The sequence below is a fragment of the Gossypium arboreum genome, chromosome 6 (assembly GCF_025698485.1).
Source record: "Gossypium arboreum isolate Shixiya-1 chromosome 6, ASM2569848v2, whole genome shotgun sequence".
NCBI classification, from domain to species: Eukaryota; Viridiplantae; Streptophyta; class Magnoliopsida; order Malvales; family Malvaceae; genus Gossypium; species Gossypium arboreum.
This window is the reverse complement of record NC_069075.1, coordinates 118,153,008-118,173,859: the sequence shown is the minus strand read 5'-3', so window position 1 is coordinate 118,173,859 and position 20,852 is coordinate 118,153,008. Positions and strand designations below refer to the sequence as shown.

Genomic DNA, 20,852 nt, shown 5'->3' with positions numbered 1-20,852 from the left:
TGTTGAGGAAAATAGAAACCTTTATCCTACATTTGTTAGATATCAAGAGTGGAATATTTTTATATATGTGAACCAACTAAGTGATTATTAAATGACTAAATTAATACTTTCTCTTGTGCGCAAGGGGTACAAATCCAAACCTATTAAGATTGTGCTCCTACAATATAGTGATGCAAAATGTTTGGATCAGTTGGACCTTTTTAACCTTGCATATATTTACTCTCATTAATATTTCCAAATTTTTAAGCTTACCACATAAGTAATCGCGGGAGAAGGGCTCACTCCAAGAAGCGAGACCACACTTTACTTAAGTGTAACCTCAACTCCCTCAAATTATCACTTCGAGTATATAACTTAATTATTAAATAAGAATAATTTATTAAAAAAAGAATATGTTAAAAAATGTTGCAAAATCACAATATGCAACATAACACAAGTATGAACTTCGTCAACTGTCGAACTGTTATCGTTTGCGCTCATAAGCCAGACCCCCTCAACGCGCATTACATGTCCACTAAAAGAGGGAGGTTTGCATTGCGTGTCCGATAAACATTGGACTGTCATTGCACATTCCCCATAACGCTCGTTAACCAAACCGCTTGGGTCCAAATCATCATTGGGCTGTCATTGCACACTCCCCCTAACGCGCGTTAACCAAAACAGCTTGGGTCCAAATCATCTGATAGTTTCAACCTGTTTCTCTCTGCAGACTCAGCACTGCTACTGTTTTCGAGTTTCAACGAGTTTAAGTAAAATCTAACAAAACCCCATCCCCAAAATTTCATTTTATACTTGTATCATACATTAAGTGCCTTTAGCGACTCAGTGTTCTTATAGCTTCTGGTAGTTGGCTAGTTAATTGCGTCCCGAGCTTTCATTGTAAACCGTTCGGTGTTGGGGGCAGGGTTCTTCCTTTTTCTCCATAAAAATAGCCAAAATGAGTTAATTAGAAAATTCCCCGAACAGTACATTTTAATTTTTATATAATCCATGTCTTTGCTGAAGTCCCATTCAACACCCTAATTTTCTCCGGTTATCTTAACCAAACTATTCGTACGTTAGGGTTTCACATATTTTGTGTTTTCACTCTCTTTTTTTTTTTTTTAATACTTATCAGTCCCATTCGGTAAAGGTTTAGTCTTTTTACTCTTATTACAATCTCACAATCTACATGCATTCTCCAAAGGAGGAACAGGGTGAGCCTCTAAAACGAAGTTTCAGTGAGGCGAACTCAGACCCACCTGATTGGATGGTTCTAGGCGACAATGAAACTGCTAAGGAAGAAGACCCTTCTTCATCTTCAAAACCTAAGGACTTTAACCCCAGAGGGTTTGCCCTTTTCTCTTTTTCGTTTTTGAGTGTGGTTGTTATTTGTGTCGTTCTGAGTTTTTGATTTTATTTTTGTGTTTTGCAGGTATCAATTGCAGGTATATGAGGTGGCAAAGAGAAGAAACATAATAGCAGTGTTGGATACAGGTGTAGGGAAGACAATGATAGCTGTGATGCTCATAAAGGATTTTGGTCAAGCTATCGAGTCTACTGAAAGTAAAAAATTGATTATTTTCTTGGCTCCCACTGTTCATCTAGTCAATCAGGTTTGCTTTTTGATACTCGAAAGTTTGAATTCCTCCTGGTGAGGTAATTGTAGTTAAACATTGACATTGTGTGTATATACATATATTTGTATTTGCAGCAATTTGAATATATAAAAGATCATACTGGTTTGGAAGTTGAACAGTATTATGGAGCTAAGGGGGTTGATGAATGGACCTTGGATTGTTGGGAGAAAGAAACAAAGGAGCATGATGTAAGTTTGCTTATTATCTAGCTTTGATAAGGCTACTTTTTAAGCTAATGCACTGACTCTTATAAATGTTGAGTTGGCTTAAAAATTCCATTTGGTTCTAGTACTCTCACTTTGAGAATCCTCTGCCTTAATTTTTCGTAATTCGTACTAATGTTTTTCAATGCACTTCTAGTAAAGTTGGCATTTGGTGTTTACTTATCTTTGAAGGGCACCTTGTAGGCATTATTCATTGATATTCTTTGAAGGCACTATACTTTGTAAATGGGTAGCAAAGCATGGGACATACTTTTTTTCTTCTGCTTCTAGGCCCTTTAGATCAACTTGTTACTGATATGTATATCTTTATCATTGATCTTGATATGTACATCTTTATCATTGATCTTGTAGGTTCTGGTTATGACACCCCAAATTCTATTGGATGCCTTAAGGAAGGCATTCTTGAGTCTGGATATGGTGTCCTTAATGATAATAGACGAGTGCCATCGTGCTACTGGCAACCATCCATATGCCAAAATAATGAAGGTCAGTAATCCTGAAATCTTTTTGCAAGAATCTTGATGACTTTTTGTTTTTTGACACTAAGAATTTTGATGGCTATTTAAATTATGTGGTCCTTTTTTCTGATTAAAAATGAAATGTTGTTGTGTTCTATATTTTGGTGTAGGAATTTTATCACAAATCTAATAACAAGCCAAAGATTTTTGGAATGACAGCATCACCTGTAGTTAGCAAAGGTAAGGTATTTGTATTAGTGTTTTTTCATATGATATTTAAGTGTTTCCTATTCATAAGGTTTATCTAGTTGTTTATATCCCCATTTTGCTCAAGCTTTGTTCCTACTACAGAAGAGATCTAAAAGTATGGTTGTTTTAACCATTAAGGATCAGTTTTTTAAAGAAAATGATCTTGAAGCTCCTTGATGTTGCAGAAATACTTCACCTTTTTTTGCCCCACAAGCATATTTTGTTGCATATATACAGTAGTTCTTATGCTTTTGACTCAACTTTCTGTAGGTGTGTTGTCCAGCAATAATTGCGACGGTCAAATGTCAGAACTTGAATGTGTTTTGGATTCCTTGGTATCTTTTTATTTAGTTTTTCTGGTTACCTATATGATTGATTTGCTGGAAAAACCATATGTTGATATGAACAATATCTTGAATATGTGCTGCTGCAGATATACACTATTGAAGACAGGACGGAGATGGAAGCGTGTGTTCCTTCTGCTAAAGAAAGTTGTAGATTTTTTGATCCAGCACAATTTTCTAGCTTGGATTTGAAAGCAAAGGTAGAAGCCTCTTGGTTAAAGGTATCCACGGACTTTCATGTGTGATTCATATGTGTGGGAATGTGTAATTTACTCTTTTCATATAGAGTTGTTGAAGGCCTTTTATTTTATTTTATTTTATTCTGGGCAGACAGATGAGTCATTGTCAAATTTGCAAAGCTCACTGCAAACTTCTCATAAAGACATGGATGATAAACTTAAGAATCTACGGAAGCGATTATCAAATGACCATGCTAAGGTTCTGCATTGCCTTGATAATCTTGGTCTCATATGTGCTTATGAGGTATGATGTGATGTAAATTTCAATTAGAGTAATGATCTTTAAGAGGAAAAGTGTGTTCATCTCGTTTTTACATGCCATATAAAATTCAAGCTACTCTTATAACATCCACATCTTTTGATTTCTATTATTTACTTGGATGCATTTGTTATCTAATTTAACTCTAATAGTTACATTAAAAACCAATTAACTGAGTAAAGTTTGACAAAAACCCTGTACTTTATACAATCACCATAGTTTAAATAAAAAATAAGGTTTCGCTGGGCTTTATGTTGTTTCTTTCTGCTATGCCTTCCTGTTTGCTCCTGATGTGATGTGCTTTATGTTACTTCTTTCATAGGCTGTTAACATTTGTCTAGAGAACATCCTTGACACCACAGAGGAATCTAAAGCATATAGAGAAAGTGTGTTGCAGTATAAAAATTTCCTTGAGGAAGTCCAATGTAGAATTGGGGAGTCTCTTCCCCTCGGTATGATGTGATGTACCTTTTATTGTAGTTCTTTTATCTGGTTTAAACCGTGTTTTCTAGATGTTTAAGTTTACATATCTAAAGATACATTTGTCTGTCACTAATATTGTTCGCTTCTCACCTCTTCAGGTGATAAAAATTTTCTGAATTCTGGATTTGACTATTTAAAGGCAGTAGATCTTGGCTATATTTCTCCAAAACTGCATGAACTACTTCAACTGTTCCAATCATTTGGGTAATAGGAAACTTCAGTGGTTAGTGTTTGGAATATACTGACAGTGTTGACTTAAGTCTTATTTCTGTTGTTGCAGAAAAACTAGACAAGTATTGTGCCTGATTTTTGTTGAAAGAATTATTACTGCTAAAGTAATTGAAAGATTTGCAAAAAAAGTAAGCTGTTTATCACATTTCATGGTTTCATATATGACTGGAAGTAATACATCTGTTGATTCCCTGGCACCAAAAATACAAAAGGAAACCTTGGAGTCATTTCGATCTGGGAAGGTATCTCATCTTCTATGTAATAGCTTATAAGCGCTGAAATTTGGATATTTTATAGTCAATGATTAAAAGCTTCGTGTAGGTGAATCTATTGTTTACTACTGATGTGGTTGAGGAGGGAATTCATGTACCAAATTGCTGTTATGTGATACGTTTCGACCTGCCAAAGACAGTCCGGAGTTATGTACAATCTCGAGGAAGAGCTAGGCAGAACAATTCTGAATTCATTATGATGCTTGAGAGGTAGAACTGTGTTCTTCTGTAGCATGCATTTGTTGTTTGCCTGTAGTACTTTTGTCTGTCTGAAGATATTTCGTCATGGGTGCCTCTATTTATGATATAATGGCATAGAGTCTAACTGATGTGTTGACAGGGGAAATATGAAACAAAGAAATCAACTATATGATATAATCAGAAGTGAGTATTCAATGACAAATTTGGCAATTAAAAGAGATCCCGATTCTGATCCATGCCTTCTTAAAGATCATACATTTGAAGAAACAAATGTTTTTATTGTGGATGCTACTGGAGCTTCAGTTACTACAGATTCTGCTGTTAGCCTCATCCATAAATATTGTGGGAAGCTCCCCGGTGATAAGTATGCTGTTTCTTGTTATATTCTGTTGTTTCATCTTCAATTTCACTATGTGTGGGAGTTTGTTGATGACATATTAATGCACATTTTGTCCTCTGTTCAATGTAGGTATTACACACCAAAGCCAAATTTCCAGTTCATGTCTTCTGAAGGATTATATAAGTGTAAATTAACATTACCTGTTAATGCAGCCGTTCAAACAATAGTTGGTCCACCATCTAGGAATTCTCATTTAGCAAAGCAGCTTGTATGCTTAGAAGCATGTAAGCAGCTTCATCAAATGGGTGCCTTGGATGATCATCTCACTCCATCCATTGAAGAGCCTTCAGAAAATGCTTGTGTTTCTAAAGGAAAAGATTCAGGTGCAGGTGCAGGTATATGCATAATCTTTCTAAGTATGAAATTCTTGTTTAATGATTGATTTTGCAACTCTGGTGTGAGTGTGTTAGAAGATTTTACAACATCCCTCTTCGTGGTTTTTGATAAGTATTGTTGACCTGAGTTCAAACTTGAACCGTATTATTTACTAAATGTATAGTACTTTCTTTCTTGTGCTCCTGGTCATCATCTGCAAAATAGTGTGCCTTGCTACTTGCATCATTACCATTCAGGTTCGTGGTAGCAATAAAAAAAATGAAAATATTAACAATAGACTACATTTTAATTTCCAAGCATGTGCTTCTCAAGTTATGGCTAGCAGCGAGCACGAAGATTTGGTTTTGCTTTATGGACATAGTGATGCTATGTTACTTGCATTACTGGCACAGAATTTGGCCAGCATTTTTGGGGTGTGAATTTTTGTTTGGGATATTAGTTATGTCTTTGCTTGTCTTTCTATCTAGCATCATTGTTTGCATTTTTTAGTCTTGCAGAAAATAAAAAATGGTTTCATATTTCTGTTTTTCCTTCTTTCTTTTTTTGTGGTACAAAGGAACTACAAAACGGAAGGAGCTTCATGGAACAAGTTGCATACAGGCATTATGTGGAAGCTGGGGAGAAAAATCTGATGATGCTGTTTTCTTTGCCTATAAATTTGACTTCAAATGCAATATCATTACTGTGGTTTATTCTGGATTTGTTCTTCTAATTGAATCAAAGCTTGCGGATGATGTGGGGAATACTGAAATGGATCTTTTCTTGATTGGTAAGATGGTTAAGGCCAGTGTTTCTTCCTGTGGGCAAGTGCATTTGAATGCAGAACAGGTATAAATAAACCTAATGTTGTATAATTGTTCTTTTTTCCTACATGAAGTCCTTAATTTCAATTTCAATCTCAATCTCAATCTCAATCTCATGCTCTTCTCTTCTCTTCTCTTCTCTTCTCTTTGTTTTGTTTTTATTTTCTTCACTATAGATGATGAAAGCGAAGCGCTTTCAGGAATTTTTCTTTAATGGCTTGTTTGGTAAGTTATTTGTTGGATCTAAATCATCTGGAGCACCAAGAGAATTTCTACTTCGGGATAAATCAAGCTCATTGTGGAGTCCATCCCGCATGTATTTGCTTTTGCCCCTCGAGGATAATTCAACTGATGAATTGAGAATACACTGGCCAGGGATAACAGCTTGCACATTAGCTGCAGAATTTTTAAATAAAAATTCTTTGTTAGGCACTGAGCAATCTGATGATGGTGGAAGCAATCCATCATTGAACAGTACTGGTTCACCTGTGACAGACTGCAAAGAAACCAATATAATCCGCTTTGCTAACAGTTCAGTTGATGCTAATAGTCTTAGAAATACGGTAGTATTGGCTATTCACACTGGAAGAATCTACTGCATCATTGAAGCTGTGAGTGATAAAACTGCTGAAAGTTCTTTCGCTGAAACTGTTGATACGGTCTCATCAGAGTTTGCTAACTTCTATGAATACTTCTACAAAAAGTAAGTGATAGGAATTTCCAGCTAGTTTTTATGTATTTCTGCATCACAAAGTGGTTCAAATTACAACGTTGGCTTTGATCAGGTACAATATTGTGCTGAAACATCCAGGACAGCCTTTGATGCTGTTAAAGCAGAGCCATAACCCGCACAACTTGCTTGTGAATTTTAATGATGAAGGTTTGTAAATGTTTTAGCTAATTACAATTAGGGATTATGTAGATGCAATGCCCCCATCTTGTAGTTCTGTGATCATTTTATCCAGTTCGTTATTCCCAAGACATTTTTCTAGGTGAAAGTATCTTACAGGTCCCTCAATTATAGGGACCTCGTCAAATTAGTTCCTTTACTATTAAATGGATCAATTTAGTCCTACTATTAAAATGAATCAAATAAGCCCAAATTTTAACAGTGTTAACATTTACTGTTTAAAAAATTGTCATTTGTCATTTACTATTTAACAGAGTTAACATTTTTAAAGCTTTACGGTTCTTCAAAAGAATTATTTTGTTTGGAGTAAAACTGCGAATGAAAAAAGAAAATCATGTCATTTTTTAAACAGAAATTGTTACATATGTTAAAATTTGGGCTTATTTGATTCATTTTAATAGTAGGACTAAATTGATCCATTTAATAGTAAAGGAACTAATTTGATGAGGTCCCTATAATTGAGGGACCTCTCAGGTGCTTTCACCCATTGTTCTACCTCCAATCCAACAAAAGTAGAAGTTCTTGATTACCACTTAATGTGGTTTTGATTTTCAATTTCTAGCTACTTAAATAAAGTCTTAAACCTGAAATAACACTATGTACCTTATGTCCATGTGACTTCTAAATATTTTTCCAATTTCTGAGCAGGTGTATCAGCTAAGGCATCACAAGCTGGCGTGGTTAATGAAAAGCCTCGGTTTCATGTCCACATGCCCCCTGAGCTTTTACTTGTCCTTGATGTCCCAGTGAGTGTTCTAAAATCATTGTACTTACTGCCATCATTGATGCATCGGCTGGAGTCCTTAATGTTGGCCAACCAACTCAGAGAAGAGATAAACTTTTGTTCTAGCAACATTGATATTCCAAGCTCAATGGTTTGTTCTCTAAATCTCCTCTAAACTCATCTGTTTCTGAAACAATTCATTACTTTAACAATAATTTGGTATCTTTTTAAACTAATAGATCCTGGAAGCACTAACAACACTTAGATGCTGTGAAAGTTTTTCAATGGAAAGGCTGGAATTGCTTGGGGATTCAGTTCTGAAGTATGCTGTTAGCTGCCACCTCTTTCTTAGATATCCCAACAAACATGAGGGACAATTATCTGCCAGGCGTTCGTTGGCAGTTTGTAATTCAACCCTGCATAAGTTGGGAACTGACCACAAAATACAGGTGATATTTCCTTATATTGGCTAGAATCCTTGCGTAGGCTGAGTCGCTGAGATCCATTTTTGATGGATATATATTCTTTGAGGCAACTGTTTATGCTTGTTAATAGGATATAATCATTCTTTTTGTTCATTGTGCACCAATATCTCTGTGTATCTCCTGTATAATCTGCCTCCTCTAATTGTATAATTTTAAAAGAGATGGTTTCTGGCTACGAATGATATGTTTGCTAGTGGAATATTATTGTTCTAGCTTAACAGAGAACATGACACTTGTTGCTTCGCAAAATTATTTAATGTTTGTACTATATTGAAGGATTTATAATAATATATTGTGATCCTTTGTGCTCAAAAGCAGGCAACTTTGGTATTTTTACTTTATTGAGTTACATAGTGTTTTCAGGTTGTGTTTAATAAGCTGGTTTAAATAAGAAGCAGCAGCAACGCATGGACTTCTCTTTTGTCCTTTCCAATTCTTGCATTATTGAAAACTGGAGTCTATAATTTAGGCACAGAAGCTGCCCATTCTGCTCAACTTCTTATTATTTATGCCAGTTTTGGCAAATATACAAGTATTACGAACTTTTGATTGTTACTTTGGTTTTATTTTTTTATATTACAGGGATACATTAGGGACAGTGCTTTTGATCCCCGTCGTTGGGTAGCTCCAGGACAACGAGTGCTTCGCCCTGTTCCTTGCAAGTGTGGTGTGGACTCTCTAGAAGTTCCTTTAGATAAAAAATTTCAGACAGAAGACCCGAAAGTTAAGGTTGGTAAATCCTGTGATAGAGGCCACCGATGGTTCTGTTCAAAAACCATATCAGATTGTGTTGAAGCTCTCATAGGAGTATACTACTTAAGTGGTGGACTTGTTGCTGCCCTTCATGTGATGAAGTGGCTCGGGATTGATGCCGAAGTTGATCCCTCGGTGGTAGCTGAAGTCATTAATCAGGCATCCTTAAGAACTTATGTCCCCAATTACAAAATCCACATGATAGAGTCAAAAGTTGGCTACAATTTTTCTTTCAAGTTTTTCTTGCAGGAGGCATTGACACATGAATCTGTGCATGAGTCCTACTGTTACCAGGTAGTTATGGAGGTTCTCTATATATATTCGAGTTCTTTATTTTTCCTTCTTTCTCTCAGAAAGTTTAAGTGATTTAGAGTCCAAGAAGGAAAAGCGCATACATTGTGAATAGGATATTGATGTTAATCTTTTGTTCCTTTTTCTCCATGAATTGGAATAAAATAGTTTTAATACTAATTCTGAATAATATAAATACAACTGTAAACAGCTGCTTAGGTCAATAGATCCCATGTGAGCTCACCTTTTTATGTATTGAAAATTTTCTACAGAGGCTTGAATTTCTTGGTGATTCTGTGTTGGATTTGCTGATCACCCAGTATCTCTACAACCATCACACTGATATAGATCCGGGTGAGTTGACTGACCTGCGCTCTGCTTCGGTTAATAATGCAAATTTTGCTCAAGTTGCCGTGCGCCATGACCTTCATAAGCATCTTCAACATTGTTCAACTTTACTATCAAACCAAATAAGTGAATATGTGCAGTCCTTCACTGAATCTGATAACACCACCAGATTGGATCCCAGCATAAAAGGTCCCAAGGTATTATTAATCTTTTTTATGGTGCATAATTAGAGGTCTTTTATATGGTTCTATTGTATTCCATTACTGTCTTCGATGCACTTTCCATGTATACCATATGGCTCATTGAATTGAGGCGATTATTGGCCATGGGATTCAGGGATCTTGACGACATATAATCTCCACTTTCTTTGCTACAGGCTCTTGGAGACCTGGTTGAAAGTATTGTTGGGGCAATTCTGATTGATACAAACCTGAATCTTGGAAAAGTCTGGAGAATTGTTGAACCGTTGTTGTCTCCAATTGTAACCCCAGATAAGCTTGAGCTGCCTCCATTCCGGGAACTGAATGAATTATGCGACTCTCTTGGATATTTTATTAAGGAAAAATGTATAAATAAGGGGGAAGTGGTGCACGCCGAGCTTCTATTGCAGCTAGATCATGATTTGTTGGTAGGAGAGGGGTTTGATAGAAGTAGAAAAGTAGCAAAAGGAAAAGCCGCTTCTTGTCTGTTGAAGCACCTTGAGGTATGCATTCATAAAAGTTTGTCAGGACATGAGAAAGGAGTGAGTCTGGTCACATCAGCCATTTAACTTCACAATTATTCTTCACTCCCTGCCTTCCTTTGACCAATTAGAAGTTTCTTTCATTTCATATAATATAATATTAAGGTTCTACATTTATGCTTACAATTGGTGATCATATGTGTGTCTAGTCTTTGTTTCTTTAGGTGGATTTGTTGATTTGTTTGATTCCCTTTAGGCCTCGGTCTTTTAGATATGTAGTCATGTTCGGTTTAGGCTTTAGTCATTTAGGCATATAGTCATAAATCCATCACTACATGTTGAGAACTGATTGTTTGAGCTAACATTTGCAATGGTCCTGATACTCTTTGTGAACAGAACAGAGGAATCTCCCGGAAGAAAAGGAAACATGACTATGTGGATTCAAGTCAAACCATGGATGATGACTCGTTAGAACCAACAATCCCTAAGATGCAAAGGAGAGCCGAAATTCAGTTGCTTGATGAATCAAAGAAAGCATGCAGTGCTACGCCTGCCACCCCAGGTATGTAAATTGTTGGAGGATATTGACTGCAGTTTAATGAGCCAACTGAATGAGTTCAATGGTACCATATACCGAACCAAGGCCTGGTACTAGAAATAGGAAAACATGTAAAATATCATCCACAGTTAAACTTGTTATTTGTTATGTTCTTGTAGTAAATGAGTATATTCATCTAGTTCCCTTGTTTTTGGATAGTTAGATGATGTCTTTGTCTAAAAAATACCAATTTATTAGTGTAGGGTGCATGTATGGTAAATAAATTGGCTTTAAACGTGAATATCTTATTGGTTCCATCATGTTAGGAATTAAAATCAGATTGTGTTTTTTTTTTCTGCTTTATGCAAACATGTCCTTGACATTTTCCTCTCTTTGATTTCTAGTTATTGTAACGGTAAAAACGAAGAAAGGAGGGCCGAGGACCACTCTTTTTGAGCTTTGCAAGAAACTGCTGTGGCCTATGCCTAGTATCAAAGCAACAGAACACAAATCAAGGCATCTCTCTTTCATCTCTTGCAAATACTTCATCTGCTGAAGTTTCATTTCTTGATCTGCTAGTACATTTTCAGTGTTTCGAAGCCTCACTATTACTTTCCTTTGTAGTGCTCCCATGGAAATTGGTGAAGGTCCTGAGAGGAAAAAAGGGTTTATCAGCTTTGTGTCGAAAATCATCCTGAATGTCCCAGGATACGACATTATTGAATGCACTGGAGATGCAAAAGCTGACAAAAAAAGTTCTTCAGACTCAGCAGCACTGTTTATGCTTTATGAGCTTGAACAGCGCGGGAAGCTCATCATTGAGGAAACCTTATAAGTCTACTAGCAGTTGACCATCAATGGTGTTCATTAAAGGTGATCTGCAATATTGTCACTGCCCAATTATTAACTTTTGACTCTTGGTTTAAAATTGTAAGCGATGACTGAGGGCTCGTAACAAAATATCAACCATATATCATGTATGTATATATTGTCCATAATCTACCAACAAGCCATGTTAATAAATCTGCAGTTATTTCTGAATTTGATCTTTTTGTCAATGTTACTGTTATATTTCAGTTGTAGATTTCCAAAGGGAATGTCTTTTCTGCAAATTACCTCTTTAATTCATATTTATAGAAGATTGTTTGTATTTAATATATACTTATCTTTTGAAAATATATAAATTAGGTATTGATTGGAGCCAGGTGGAAACGGGATAGACTTAGGGGTGTGTTTTTGAAAACAAAACCTTATTTGTTTGGATCCCCTATGGAGCATAAGATGCACAGCAGGCAGTCCTATGTCATCCAGTTCTCAGTAGAAGGCTTATAGTTTAGCGACTTCAGTCGCTGGAGCCACATGTTGAGAAAGGAATTTTAATACTAATAAAATAATTTAAAGCAACCATAGGTGAGATATACCTTGAGAAGATTCTTAAAAAGAAAATTGTGTCTAAGTGAGAACTTTAGCCATTAAAAGTTTCATTAACCTCATTTTCTTTTAAACCAAAGCATTTTATCATGTAATATTGGTAACGAGTTGATTCAAGTTTCATGTATGCTTGAGTTGACGTGTTCAATTTTATTTTCTAAGATTCGCGAAATAGTAATATACCTTTCGTTTCCTTAACCAAAGTTCACATACCTTAAGAACATTCTCAAAAAAGTTCATACCTTAATCAACGTCCATTCGTTTTCTTAACCAAAGTAACTGTGCTCTTTTTCGAGTAAAAGTTAGTGTCCCCGATGATCTAAACAAAATCCTTTATTGCTTTGATCACACGCTGCCCCGTGTCCCAATTCTTTGAAAGAAGACTGCAGGCTTTTAGTGGACCATTCTCCAATGCTTTGGATTCTCAAAAATATCCCCCTTTGTTGTTATATACATTAAAATACTAAATTAAATTTATTTATTTATTATTCATAAAATAATTGGTTTGTCACCAAGTATAAACATGGTAACTTAAATTTATTTTTAAAACATTAACTTCTCATACAAGTTCAACCAGATACTTCTTATCTTTTTGTCATCTTTCTAATTGAAAAACCTGAGAATGATTTTTGGCTAATATGCTTTGGGTTTTATTTTTATTTTTTAAATTGTCTTGGTATAGAAACTGATTTATATAGTTTTAATATATTGCAAAAGCCAATATATATATATATACGAGAGATCTGCTTCAAATTCAATTCAAAAGTGTTATTCATATATATTTCCTCGTATGAAATAATGTAAATTTTTTAATAGTAGAAAACTACATATAAATAATAAAATACTGATCCCCAAAGTCAAGCATGAAGATCCGCCACTGTTGTTGGACCAATTCAATATTAACTTTTAAGGTTGTGTCTGTTTTGGTTGGTTAAGACACAAGTCTGTAACCTGATTTTTGCGTAACCAAGAACAAACTTGATCCTGCTTTGTGATTTCAAAAAGATTTGTCCAACATTTCTTAAGTTTGGGTATTTTTCTGGTTGGTCTTGGGATACCATGTCCATCATTGGATGTTGTTGTTGTGTCACTATGTGCATGTTCCTGTCTTTCCTCTTTCATTCACCATAGGATTGATGTTGACTGTGACATCATGGTTAGTGTTGGTAGCTCCCTGCAAATGAATTAATTAATTAATAGCATTAACCGGAAATAGTATTGGAAGGAAGTGGTTTTCGAATATCATTTTCTCACTGCAAACCCACTTAATAGAATTCCCTCCAAAATTTGCTTTTCTGATTTCTTTCAATTTATTGAGTGAGTCTACTGTCAAGCAACTCTATCCTCTTAAAAATACGTTCCTGGATTTCACAACCAAAAACACCTTTTGATAAAAGACAAAGATAACCAAGTCTAGTTGTTTTTTTATTCATCAAACCAACACACACAGAGTACACTAACCCAAACCAAACTTCAGTATACAATCCAAAAAGGAAAACGTATCAAACATTCCCATGGAATACATACAAGTGATATGAAGGGGTCTCAAAGTGAAATGCCTACAATACAAGTAACAATGGTCCAAATGCTTAAAATCCTCGAAAAGAGCTCTCCCCTCTTTTTTTCTCATCTTAAGGAAAATTGGGGCTCCAAATTCCAATTCTAGTATACTATCATTCCTTCTTCTTGGAGGCCACCAATTTCCTGGCAATACCAGATTTCAATTTGCATCCCATTGAGAAAGTTTCTAGAATGAAAGCATCAATTTCTTGCTCTTTTTTGTCATATACATAGAAAGCTATAAAGGCAAGTGGAAGTCCTGCAATAATACGTTTTCAGTTGCAGTGAGAAAATTATAAAACAAAGAGCTTATCGAAGGAAATATGCTGATGACAATGTTTTGTCCAGAACTTCAAGTGATAAAATATCTAAGCATAATCATTAGGAATTTCAGGTTATTTTATATAGGACAGGCGACACAATCGCAGTGTGTGTGTGTGTCCACGAGAGAGAGAAAGAGAGAGAGAGAGAACCTATGAAAAAAATAGTCCGAAATGGCAGGGCTCCAATGAAGCTAAGCAGCAGTAAAGAAAAAACCACCTGTTTCATTGCCAGAGAAAAAGCTATGTCAAATGATTACAGCCACCGTAATTTTTGTTGCCATTTCACAATGAAAACAAGACACATTTATAAACTATGTCTAATAATGGAAGCATAAGTACTGGCCATTTGGCTAGCGGAGAAATGGAAGAGATAGAAAGGGTTGGTGGTTTAGGCACATGAGCTCATGTTTAATAGATTGAACCTATCATGTATGTACTTTGGATCTCCAAGGCAAAGAATTGAGGATCCAGTCTTGGTTTAGTAATCGATCATTCACCATTTATCTAAGAGAGTATGAACTTGCAACAGAAATGATAAGTCCAGATGTTGCATTGTCATACACAGCTTTTCATGACGTGCAATTTTATAGTATTCAAGATTAGAAAGAGGAAAGGTTCTGGTACTAGAGAACATATTTGAAAGCACATAAATAAGAAGCAAACTAAGAGAATGATAATACCTTGAGGAAAAGTATCCAGTCCTTCCCCTTGCAAAGAGACTTCAAAACATTAACAAGACCGTTCCAGGATGAAGCCATTGACATAACAACGTCCCGTGATTTCTCTTCTGATAAGTGGAAATTTGACGCTGGAATTTTCTCTACTGTATATCCCAATCTGCACCATTAGAAAATATCATTTACATACAGCAGTTATTGTGCTCAGCATTAGGGAATTTTCTTGTTTAGCCAGCAATAAAAAAATAAGATCCAGAATACATAAAATCTAGCTATGTGGGTGACTCCACAGCATACAATTTTTATTTCATTGAGACCAAGATTATGGTAATCTTTCCTTTTTTTAGAAAAGGCTAATCAGATGCTCTTGCGAGCGAACGACATTACAAAATTTTGGCAATTCGAATAAATTGGAATATAATAATTTCCTTTTTAAGAACTTGCGACTGTAAGAAAAGAATAGATTGACATATTGCCAGCTTAAAATGAGAGGGTATGCTTACATTTTATTCGGTAAACTGCCATGGATAAACAAGAAAATTAGTAACAACAAGAGAAGCTTTGAAACTGTGGTAAGAATGGTAGCACCCGGAGCAATGAAGTTGTAGTAAATTGCAACCATTACTAACAGCACTGTCAATGTCTGCCTTTTATTCTTCCAAAGTAGTGTGTCAGCAACTGCAAAAGCACAGATGGTTAGGTGATGTAGACCATGCACATGCATTGAATTAATATACCAATTCCATTATAAGTTTATAACATGGATTATCATCATTATCAATGTACTACCAGTTCAATACCACATCTAAAGCTTCAGTACAAGATTTGCACAGCCCTTTCTCAACTAGCCCAACCACCTTTTAACCTTCAACTCACTAAATCCATCTATTTCATTTCATAAAATTCAACAGGCAGTCCAAGATTATGGGATTAGCTTCCCTTTGTGTGGAACAAATTTGTGTGAGAAAACAAACAAAAATATTCAACTAGTAAAGAAAGAGAATAAACGGCAAAGCAGTAAGCCGAAAGGCTTCTCTTCCTGGTTTCCATAAAACAGGAATCTCAATTTAATTATATCAACGAAACCACCTTAAAGTATATTAAGATTACATCCTAAGTCTTAAATCCTAACCCTTAAACAATTTTAATTTTGACCCTCCAAAATAGAAGAAAGAAAAGAACTGAAAAACAACACAGAGACCCGTAACAACACAACCAACAGAAATGTGAACAATGCTGCAACATGGTATTGCAGAGAAAGAGTATGTCATGACGGGAAATGTTCTTTTTCTTACCCCCCAAAAAAAAAAGAACAAAAAGAAAGATATTTCTGCTCCATCAATATTTAGAGCCTTTCAAATAAATTGTATAAGAATTACTCAACAAGCCTAATCAAGTTGAATTTACTATAACTTCCAAAATTTTGACTTGTGAGGATGTGTACGGTACATTACATAAGCACAGTCAGGCATCATAAAAGAAGCAGAAAGAAATAAAAGTACCCTTCCCCCGTCCAAGATAAACTGAAGCTTTAGATGGCCCTCCTTTCTTGGGTTGACATTCAGCTCTCAAGTGTGAGAACGACTCAATTGTCTTACGCAGACCATCCTGCAACATTATTAAGTCACATCATAATTAAACCATCAATGTAATAATTTACTGTATAATATTGTCCATACAAAGGAGAAGCCTGTAGATGATTTCTCTTTACAGACAATAAAAAGCATTCAAAAGTCTATGTTGTCCAATACTTCCAGTTTAAAACCACAATTCCATCTGGTACAATATGCTGAACTTAGAGTAGAAGCATGAAGCTGGTCAAATACACAGGTCACTCCCATCATGATGGAACAGCCAACAATGGGGAAATTACTTAACTGAGAAGTCTAGAAGTAATGATAAACCTAGTTGCAAACTAGTGTAGTTTCATTTTATATTGTCAGATACACATCAGTCTCTCAGTTCAAAGTCATAAACGTAATTAAACCTAATGGTAAAAAAATGCTGCAATTAAGTACAAGAGAGGTCAAAACATGATAGAACCTCGAGTGAGACAATTGGTGTATAGCCAATCTGATCCTTTGCTCTCGAACAATCAAATGATCTGCTGCAAGTCAGAATTCTAACTCTTGAAGGTGTCAACTGTGGAACCTTCATACCATATGGGCCTAATAGCCGATATGTCCACTCCACAATATGTGCAATTGGCATTACAACAATGGCAGGAATCTTTATTTTTGGCCTAAAAAGTACAGCAGTTCAGAATATGGGCAGTTTCAAAACTATCTTTATTTCCTAAGTTTCCACCAGAGGGAAATGGAATTGGAAATTAATATGATAAACAGAAACAGATTAAGAATACACATAATCTGCAAAAAAGTGCCTTAGTGCACAGCCTCAAAATAAAAATAAAACAAAATTAACAAAAATAGCATAGTAAAACATACTAATATGCAATCTTTCGGCTTATCCGAAACTTTTATGATTTGAAGGGTGTAATGGGAAAGAAAGATGCAACAAAAGTTAGCAATCTCAGAAAAAAGTGCTAATCCTGAATAATCAACCTGGATCTTGAGAAAGTTACCTATGACTTGCTTTTACAAAGAGATAACATGAACATGGTATCAGCATTAGCTTAAAAGAAAAAGGGTTGAAGCTAATCTAGAAATCAAAATGGAGAAAGAAGAGTACCTCTGATAGCCAAGACCTTCAAGTATTAGAGAAACAAACTCCCAAAACTTGATAGGCTCCAAATTGGTTATAAAATATGCCTGCCAAATTATCATATAACCATTATCAAGCAAGGAATTGACTTTAGCAACAGAATACTAAAACCAATCTCCAGATAGGTAAAGCAAACTATGTCTTGCACACTAAACTTCATTTCCATTTGATAGCAAATACAGATTACAAAAGCAGAAGGCAATTAAAAGAGTACCTTCCCTGCAGCTTTTTCTGCAACTTCTCCTCCAGATGCTAGAGCTCGTTCAGCACAAATATGAGCATGAGCCACATTCTCAACATAAGTGAAATCATATACATTGTTGCCATCACCAATTATGAACTAATCAGTTAAAACAAAAACAAATAAGAAGACACAACAAAGAGGCATACACTATGAAAAATAATGACAAAAAGTCACATAACCACCTTGGATTTCCCTGCTCTGGCTGCCGCAACCAAAGATGGAACCAACAACCCATCTCCAGGGCCAAAAATACTGCTAGGACGTATGCAACAAGTTAGAAGCCCGTTAACTCCATTTGACTTGACGACCAATGCCTCTCCCAACGCCTTTGTAGCTGAGTATGAATCATTATGCTGAAAAAATGAAATAGTGAATCAATTGCAAACAATTAAAAAACATATACCAAATCCTACTTAAAGAAAAGCAAATTGATTGAAATTAGTACTTTATCTGGATAAGGCAAGGATTCATTCCCATTAAAGATTGCGTGAATCCCATCGAAAACAACACTCGGGGAACTCGTATAGATAAGCCTTTTCACTTTAAGTTCAGTGCAAGCCTCAATAACATTTTTAGTACCTGCAGATTGCAGTAAAAGATATATATATATAAAAAAAGAGAAATTGAAATAAATTCCGAAACACTAAAAGATACCTTGAACATTAACCGAATGTTGAAGCTGATAATTATTAATCGACGAATTAGGAGCCGCCATATGGAAAACAACCTCGACTCCTTCCAAAGCTACATAGACAATTAAAAAACAGTTCCAAAATGAGTGTTACTTATAAATCGACTGAAAATAATGCGGTTTTTTGAAGTAATAGAGACCTTTGAGTACTTGAGCTTTATGGCGAAGATCAGTGGAGACGTACTGAGCACGACCGGACCGTAAAGCTTGGCCGAGAAGTCCATTCTCCTCGTGCGATTGGAGGTCAATTTTAGAAGGCAAGTCGGCAATTCGAACAGCGAACATATCGTATTTTATTAACATTTCGACCAAATGACGAGCGGCGAATCCTCTGCCGCCCGTTACCACGCACCATCTCTCCTCGCCCGACATTTTGCCCCAAAATTTCGCAGCAGCTGGAAATATAAAAGAAGGAGACGAGGAGCTAACAATAAGGGGAATTGGAGAGTCGGACAATTTGAGAGATCTCGATCTGAACTTGAGAAGAGTGAACTCTGTAACCTGTGACTTGTGAGTTGTGAGCCAGCGAACGAGGCAGCAGGCCCTTCCTGGCTGATTCTTTTCTCATTTTATTTTACCCGTTTTCCTTTTAATATATAATAAGAATAATGAGAAAACTATTAATATAGACACTTTTGTTATTTAAAATTATATTTTAGTCATTTATGTTTGAAATATTACGTTTTAATCACTTATATTAACGTGTTATAATATTTTAGTCACTGAGTTGTAAATTGCCGTTAACGGTTTAAGGGTAAGCTAACATGGCACGTTAAATCATCATTTCAAACAAAAATTTTAAGTTAAAGTATACAATTGATCCTCATATTTTTTTTTGTTTTGAGTAATCTATTTTTTTCTTTTATATTCTTTTAACTTTCCTTTTTTTTTTCTTTTTTTTCCATTCTCCCTCTGTTTTCATCCCCTCCCTCTCTCTCTCTTTTAACGTAGTTTTTCTATATTTTCCATTTATTAAAACTGTTTTATGTTTATGAAAAAAGAAAAGGCGAACGTTGAAACCAAAATAACACTTGCTTCGTGAGGGTGTGCCTCATATTTACGAGACGGTGTCGTGATGACGTGACAAACGACGTCCCAACGAGAGGAAAACAATGTCGCGACGTGGTGACGTGTTCCCAAATTCAATTGGGTTTTCTTCTCCTAGTTAAACTCTACTATTTATTCTTTAATTAAACTCTGATTATTCTAGGAATATTATAGTCACTGGGTTGTAAATTGCCATTAACGGTTTAAGGGTAAGCTAACGTGGCACGTTAAATTATCATTTCAAACAAAAATTTTAAGTTAAAGTATACAATTGATCCTCATATTTTTTTTGTTTTGAGTAATCTATTTTTTTCTTTTATATTCTTTTAACTTTCCTTTTTTTTCTTTTTTCCATTCTCCTCTATTTTCATCCCTCCTCTCTCTCTCTTTTAACGTAGTTTTCTATATTTTCCATTTGTTAAAACTGTTTTATGTTTATGAAAAAAGAAAAGGCGAACGTTGAAACCAAAATAACACTTGCTTCGTGTGGGTGTGCCTCATATTTACGAGACGGCGTCGTGATGACGTGACAAACGACGTCCCAACGAGAGGAAAACAATGTCGCGACTTGGTGATGTGTTCCCAAATTCAATTGGGTTTTCTTCTCCTAGTTAAACTCTACTATTTATTCTTTAATTAAACTTTGATTATTCTAGGAATATTATAGTCATATTAGGACTCTAGTTGTGTCCTATTTAAAGGGGTTATTATATCCCTATTTTGATAGGCCAATCAACAAAGGGTTTTTCTTTGAGGGCGACAAGATGTAGTCGCATATGAGTTTGGGTGAGAGTTTTGTGGTAATTACCGAGAGTATTTTATACCCTGTTTGTAAGTACTTTATAAGATTTAGGGTTTTGTTTACTGATTTGTTCTTTCAAATTTTAAGCTTTATATTCGGGGTTTTGGGTATTGTACGTTTAGTACTTTTAGGTTTATTTTCTTCATATTGTACACTCGTCTGTTTACTCATTTAGTGAAAAGTTGAAGCCTCATTTTCCCGTGGTTTTTCCCTCTTTAAGGGTTTTCCATGTAAACTATTTGTGTTTGTTCTTTTCTACTTTTACTACTTCGTTGCATATAGGATCAGTCCCCAACACTTCGTATATTCTCACCCTACAATTACAAACCCTCATCGTCTATCATCGCTTTAACAAACCAATTTAGATCTTTCAATGACCTAGTCCACAAGCTCGCCTCACTCGAAAACCTCGCCAATCATGACTTACGGCAGTTCATCCTCAATAAAGTTTTCCAAGCCCGTTCCTTTAACCTCCTAACCACCCCCACAACCACCTTATCTATC

The 20,852-nt window shown here is 35.5% G+C and overlaps 2 protein-coding genes across 7 annotated transcripts; one reads left to right on the top strand and one right to left on the bottom strand.

Moving 5' to 3' along the window:
• The first annotated feature begins 523 nt into the window (after nt 1-523).
• LOC108483118 (endoribonuclease Dicer homolog 3a) lies at nt 524-11,890 on the top strand. Of its 5 annotated transcripts, none has more exons than XM_053029532.1 (26): nt 524-749; nt 1,187-1,329; nt 1,415-1,595; nt 1,694-1,807; nt 2,195-2,329; nt 2,472-2,541; nt 2,821-2,885; nt 2,984-3,115; nt 3,225-3,377; nt 3,715-3,844; nt 3,974-4,079; nt 4,156-4,348; nt 4,428-4,588; nt 4,719-4,943; nt 5,049-5,314; nt 5,872-6,143; nt 6,295-6,821; nt 6,904-6,998; nt 7,677-7,903; nt 7,992-8,201; nt 8,820-9,284; nt 9,554-9,826; nt 10,006-10,332; nt 10,708-10,873; nt 11,254-11,365; nt 11,474-11,890. In XM_053029532.1, exons 2-26 carry the CDS (start codon nt 1,250-1,252, stop codon nt 11,682-11,684), a joined length of 4,896 nt encoding a protein of 1,631 aa, XP_052885492.1. In that variant the 5' UTR covers nt 524-749; nt 1,187-1,249; the 3' UTR covers nt 11,685-11,890. The 5 variants fall into 5 exon arrangements, with proteins under 5 accessions (XP_052885492.1, XP_017641828.1, XP_052885491.1 ...); XM_053029531.1 differs by lacking the exon at nt 524-749 and adding an exon at nt 758-1,053; XM_017786339.2 differs by having other exon boundaries at nt 690-1,329.
• Nucleotides 11,891-13,005: 1,115 nt separating this feature from the next.
• On the bottom strand, nt 13,006-19,097 carry LOC108483574 (3beta-hydroxysteroid-dehydrogenase/decarboxylase). Of its 2 annotated transcripts, none has more exons than XM_017787042.2 (12): nt 18,640-19,091; nt 18,463-18,552; nt 18,254-18,387; nt 17,991-18,161; nt 17,779-17,904; nt 17,532-17,611; nt 16,884-17,082; nt 16,343-16,448; nt 15,344-15,518; nt 14,844-15,000; nt 14,314-14,380; nt 13,006-13,454 (listed from the first exon to the last, which is right to left on the bottom strand). In XM_017787042.2, exons 1-12 carry the CDS (start codon nt 18,869-18,871, stop codon nt 13,438-13,440), a joined length of 1,554 nt encoding a protein of 517 aa, XP_017642531.1. In that variant the 5' UTR covers nt 18,872-19,091; the 3' UTR covers nt 13,006-13,437. The 2 variants fall into 2 exon arrangements, with proteins under 2 accessions (XP_017642531.1, XP_017642530.1); XM_017787041.2 differs by lacking the exon at nt 13,006-13,454 and adding an exon at nt 13,666-14,099 and having other exon boundaries at nt 18,640-19,097.
• Nucleotides 19,098-20,852: the final 1,755 nt, after the last annotated feature.

What these genes read in the sequence shown, in the direction of transcription:
- LOC108483574 (XM_017787041.2), bottom strand. Translation starts at nt 18,871, where the DNA reads ATGTCGGGCGAGGAGAGATGGTGCGTGGTAACGGGCGGCAGAGGATTC. An exon ending in CCTTGCCTTATCCAGATAAA is followed by an intron (nt 18,162 to 18,253) that starts GTACTAATTTCA and finishes TCATTTTTTCAG; the next exon opens with CATAATGATTCATACTCAGC. An exon ending in CAGAAAAAGCTGCAGGGAAG is followed by an intron (nt 17,612 to 17,778) that starts GTACTCTTTTAA and finishes ATAATTTGGCAG; the next exon opens with GCATATTTTATAACCAATTT.
- LOC108483118 (XM_017786339.2), top strand. Translation starts at nt 1,172, where the DNA reads ATGCATTCTCCAAAGGAGGAACAGGGTGAGCCTCTAAAACGAAGTTTC. An exon ending in AGTCATTTCGATCTGGGAAG is followed by an intron (nt 4,349 to 4,427) that starts GTATCTCATCTT and finishes AGCTTCGTGTAG; the next exon opens with GTGAATCTATTGTTTACTAC. An exon ending in TGTGAATTTTAATGATGAAG is followed by an intron (nt 6,999 to 7,676) that starts GTTTGTAAATGT and finishes ATTTCTGAGCAG; the next exon opens with GTGTATCAGCTAAGGCATCA.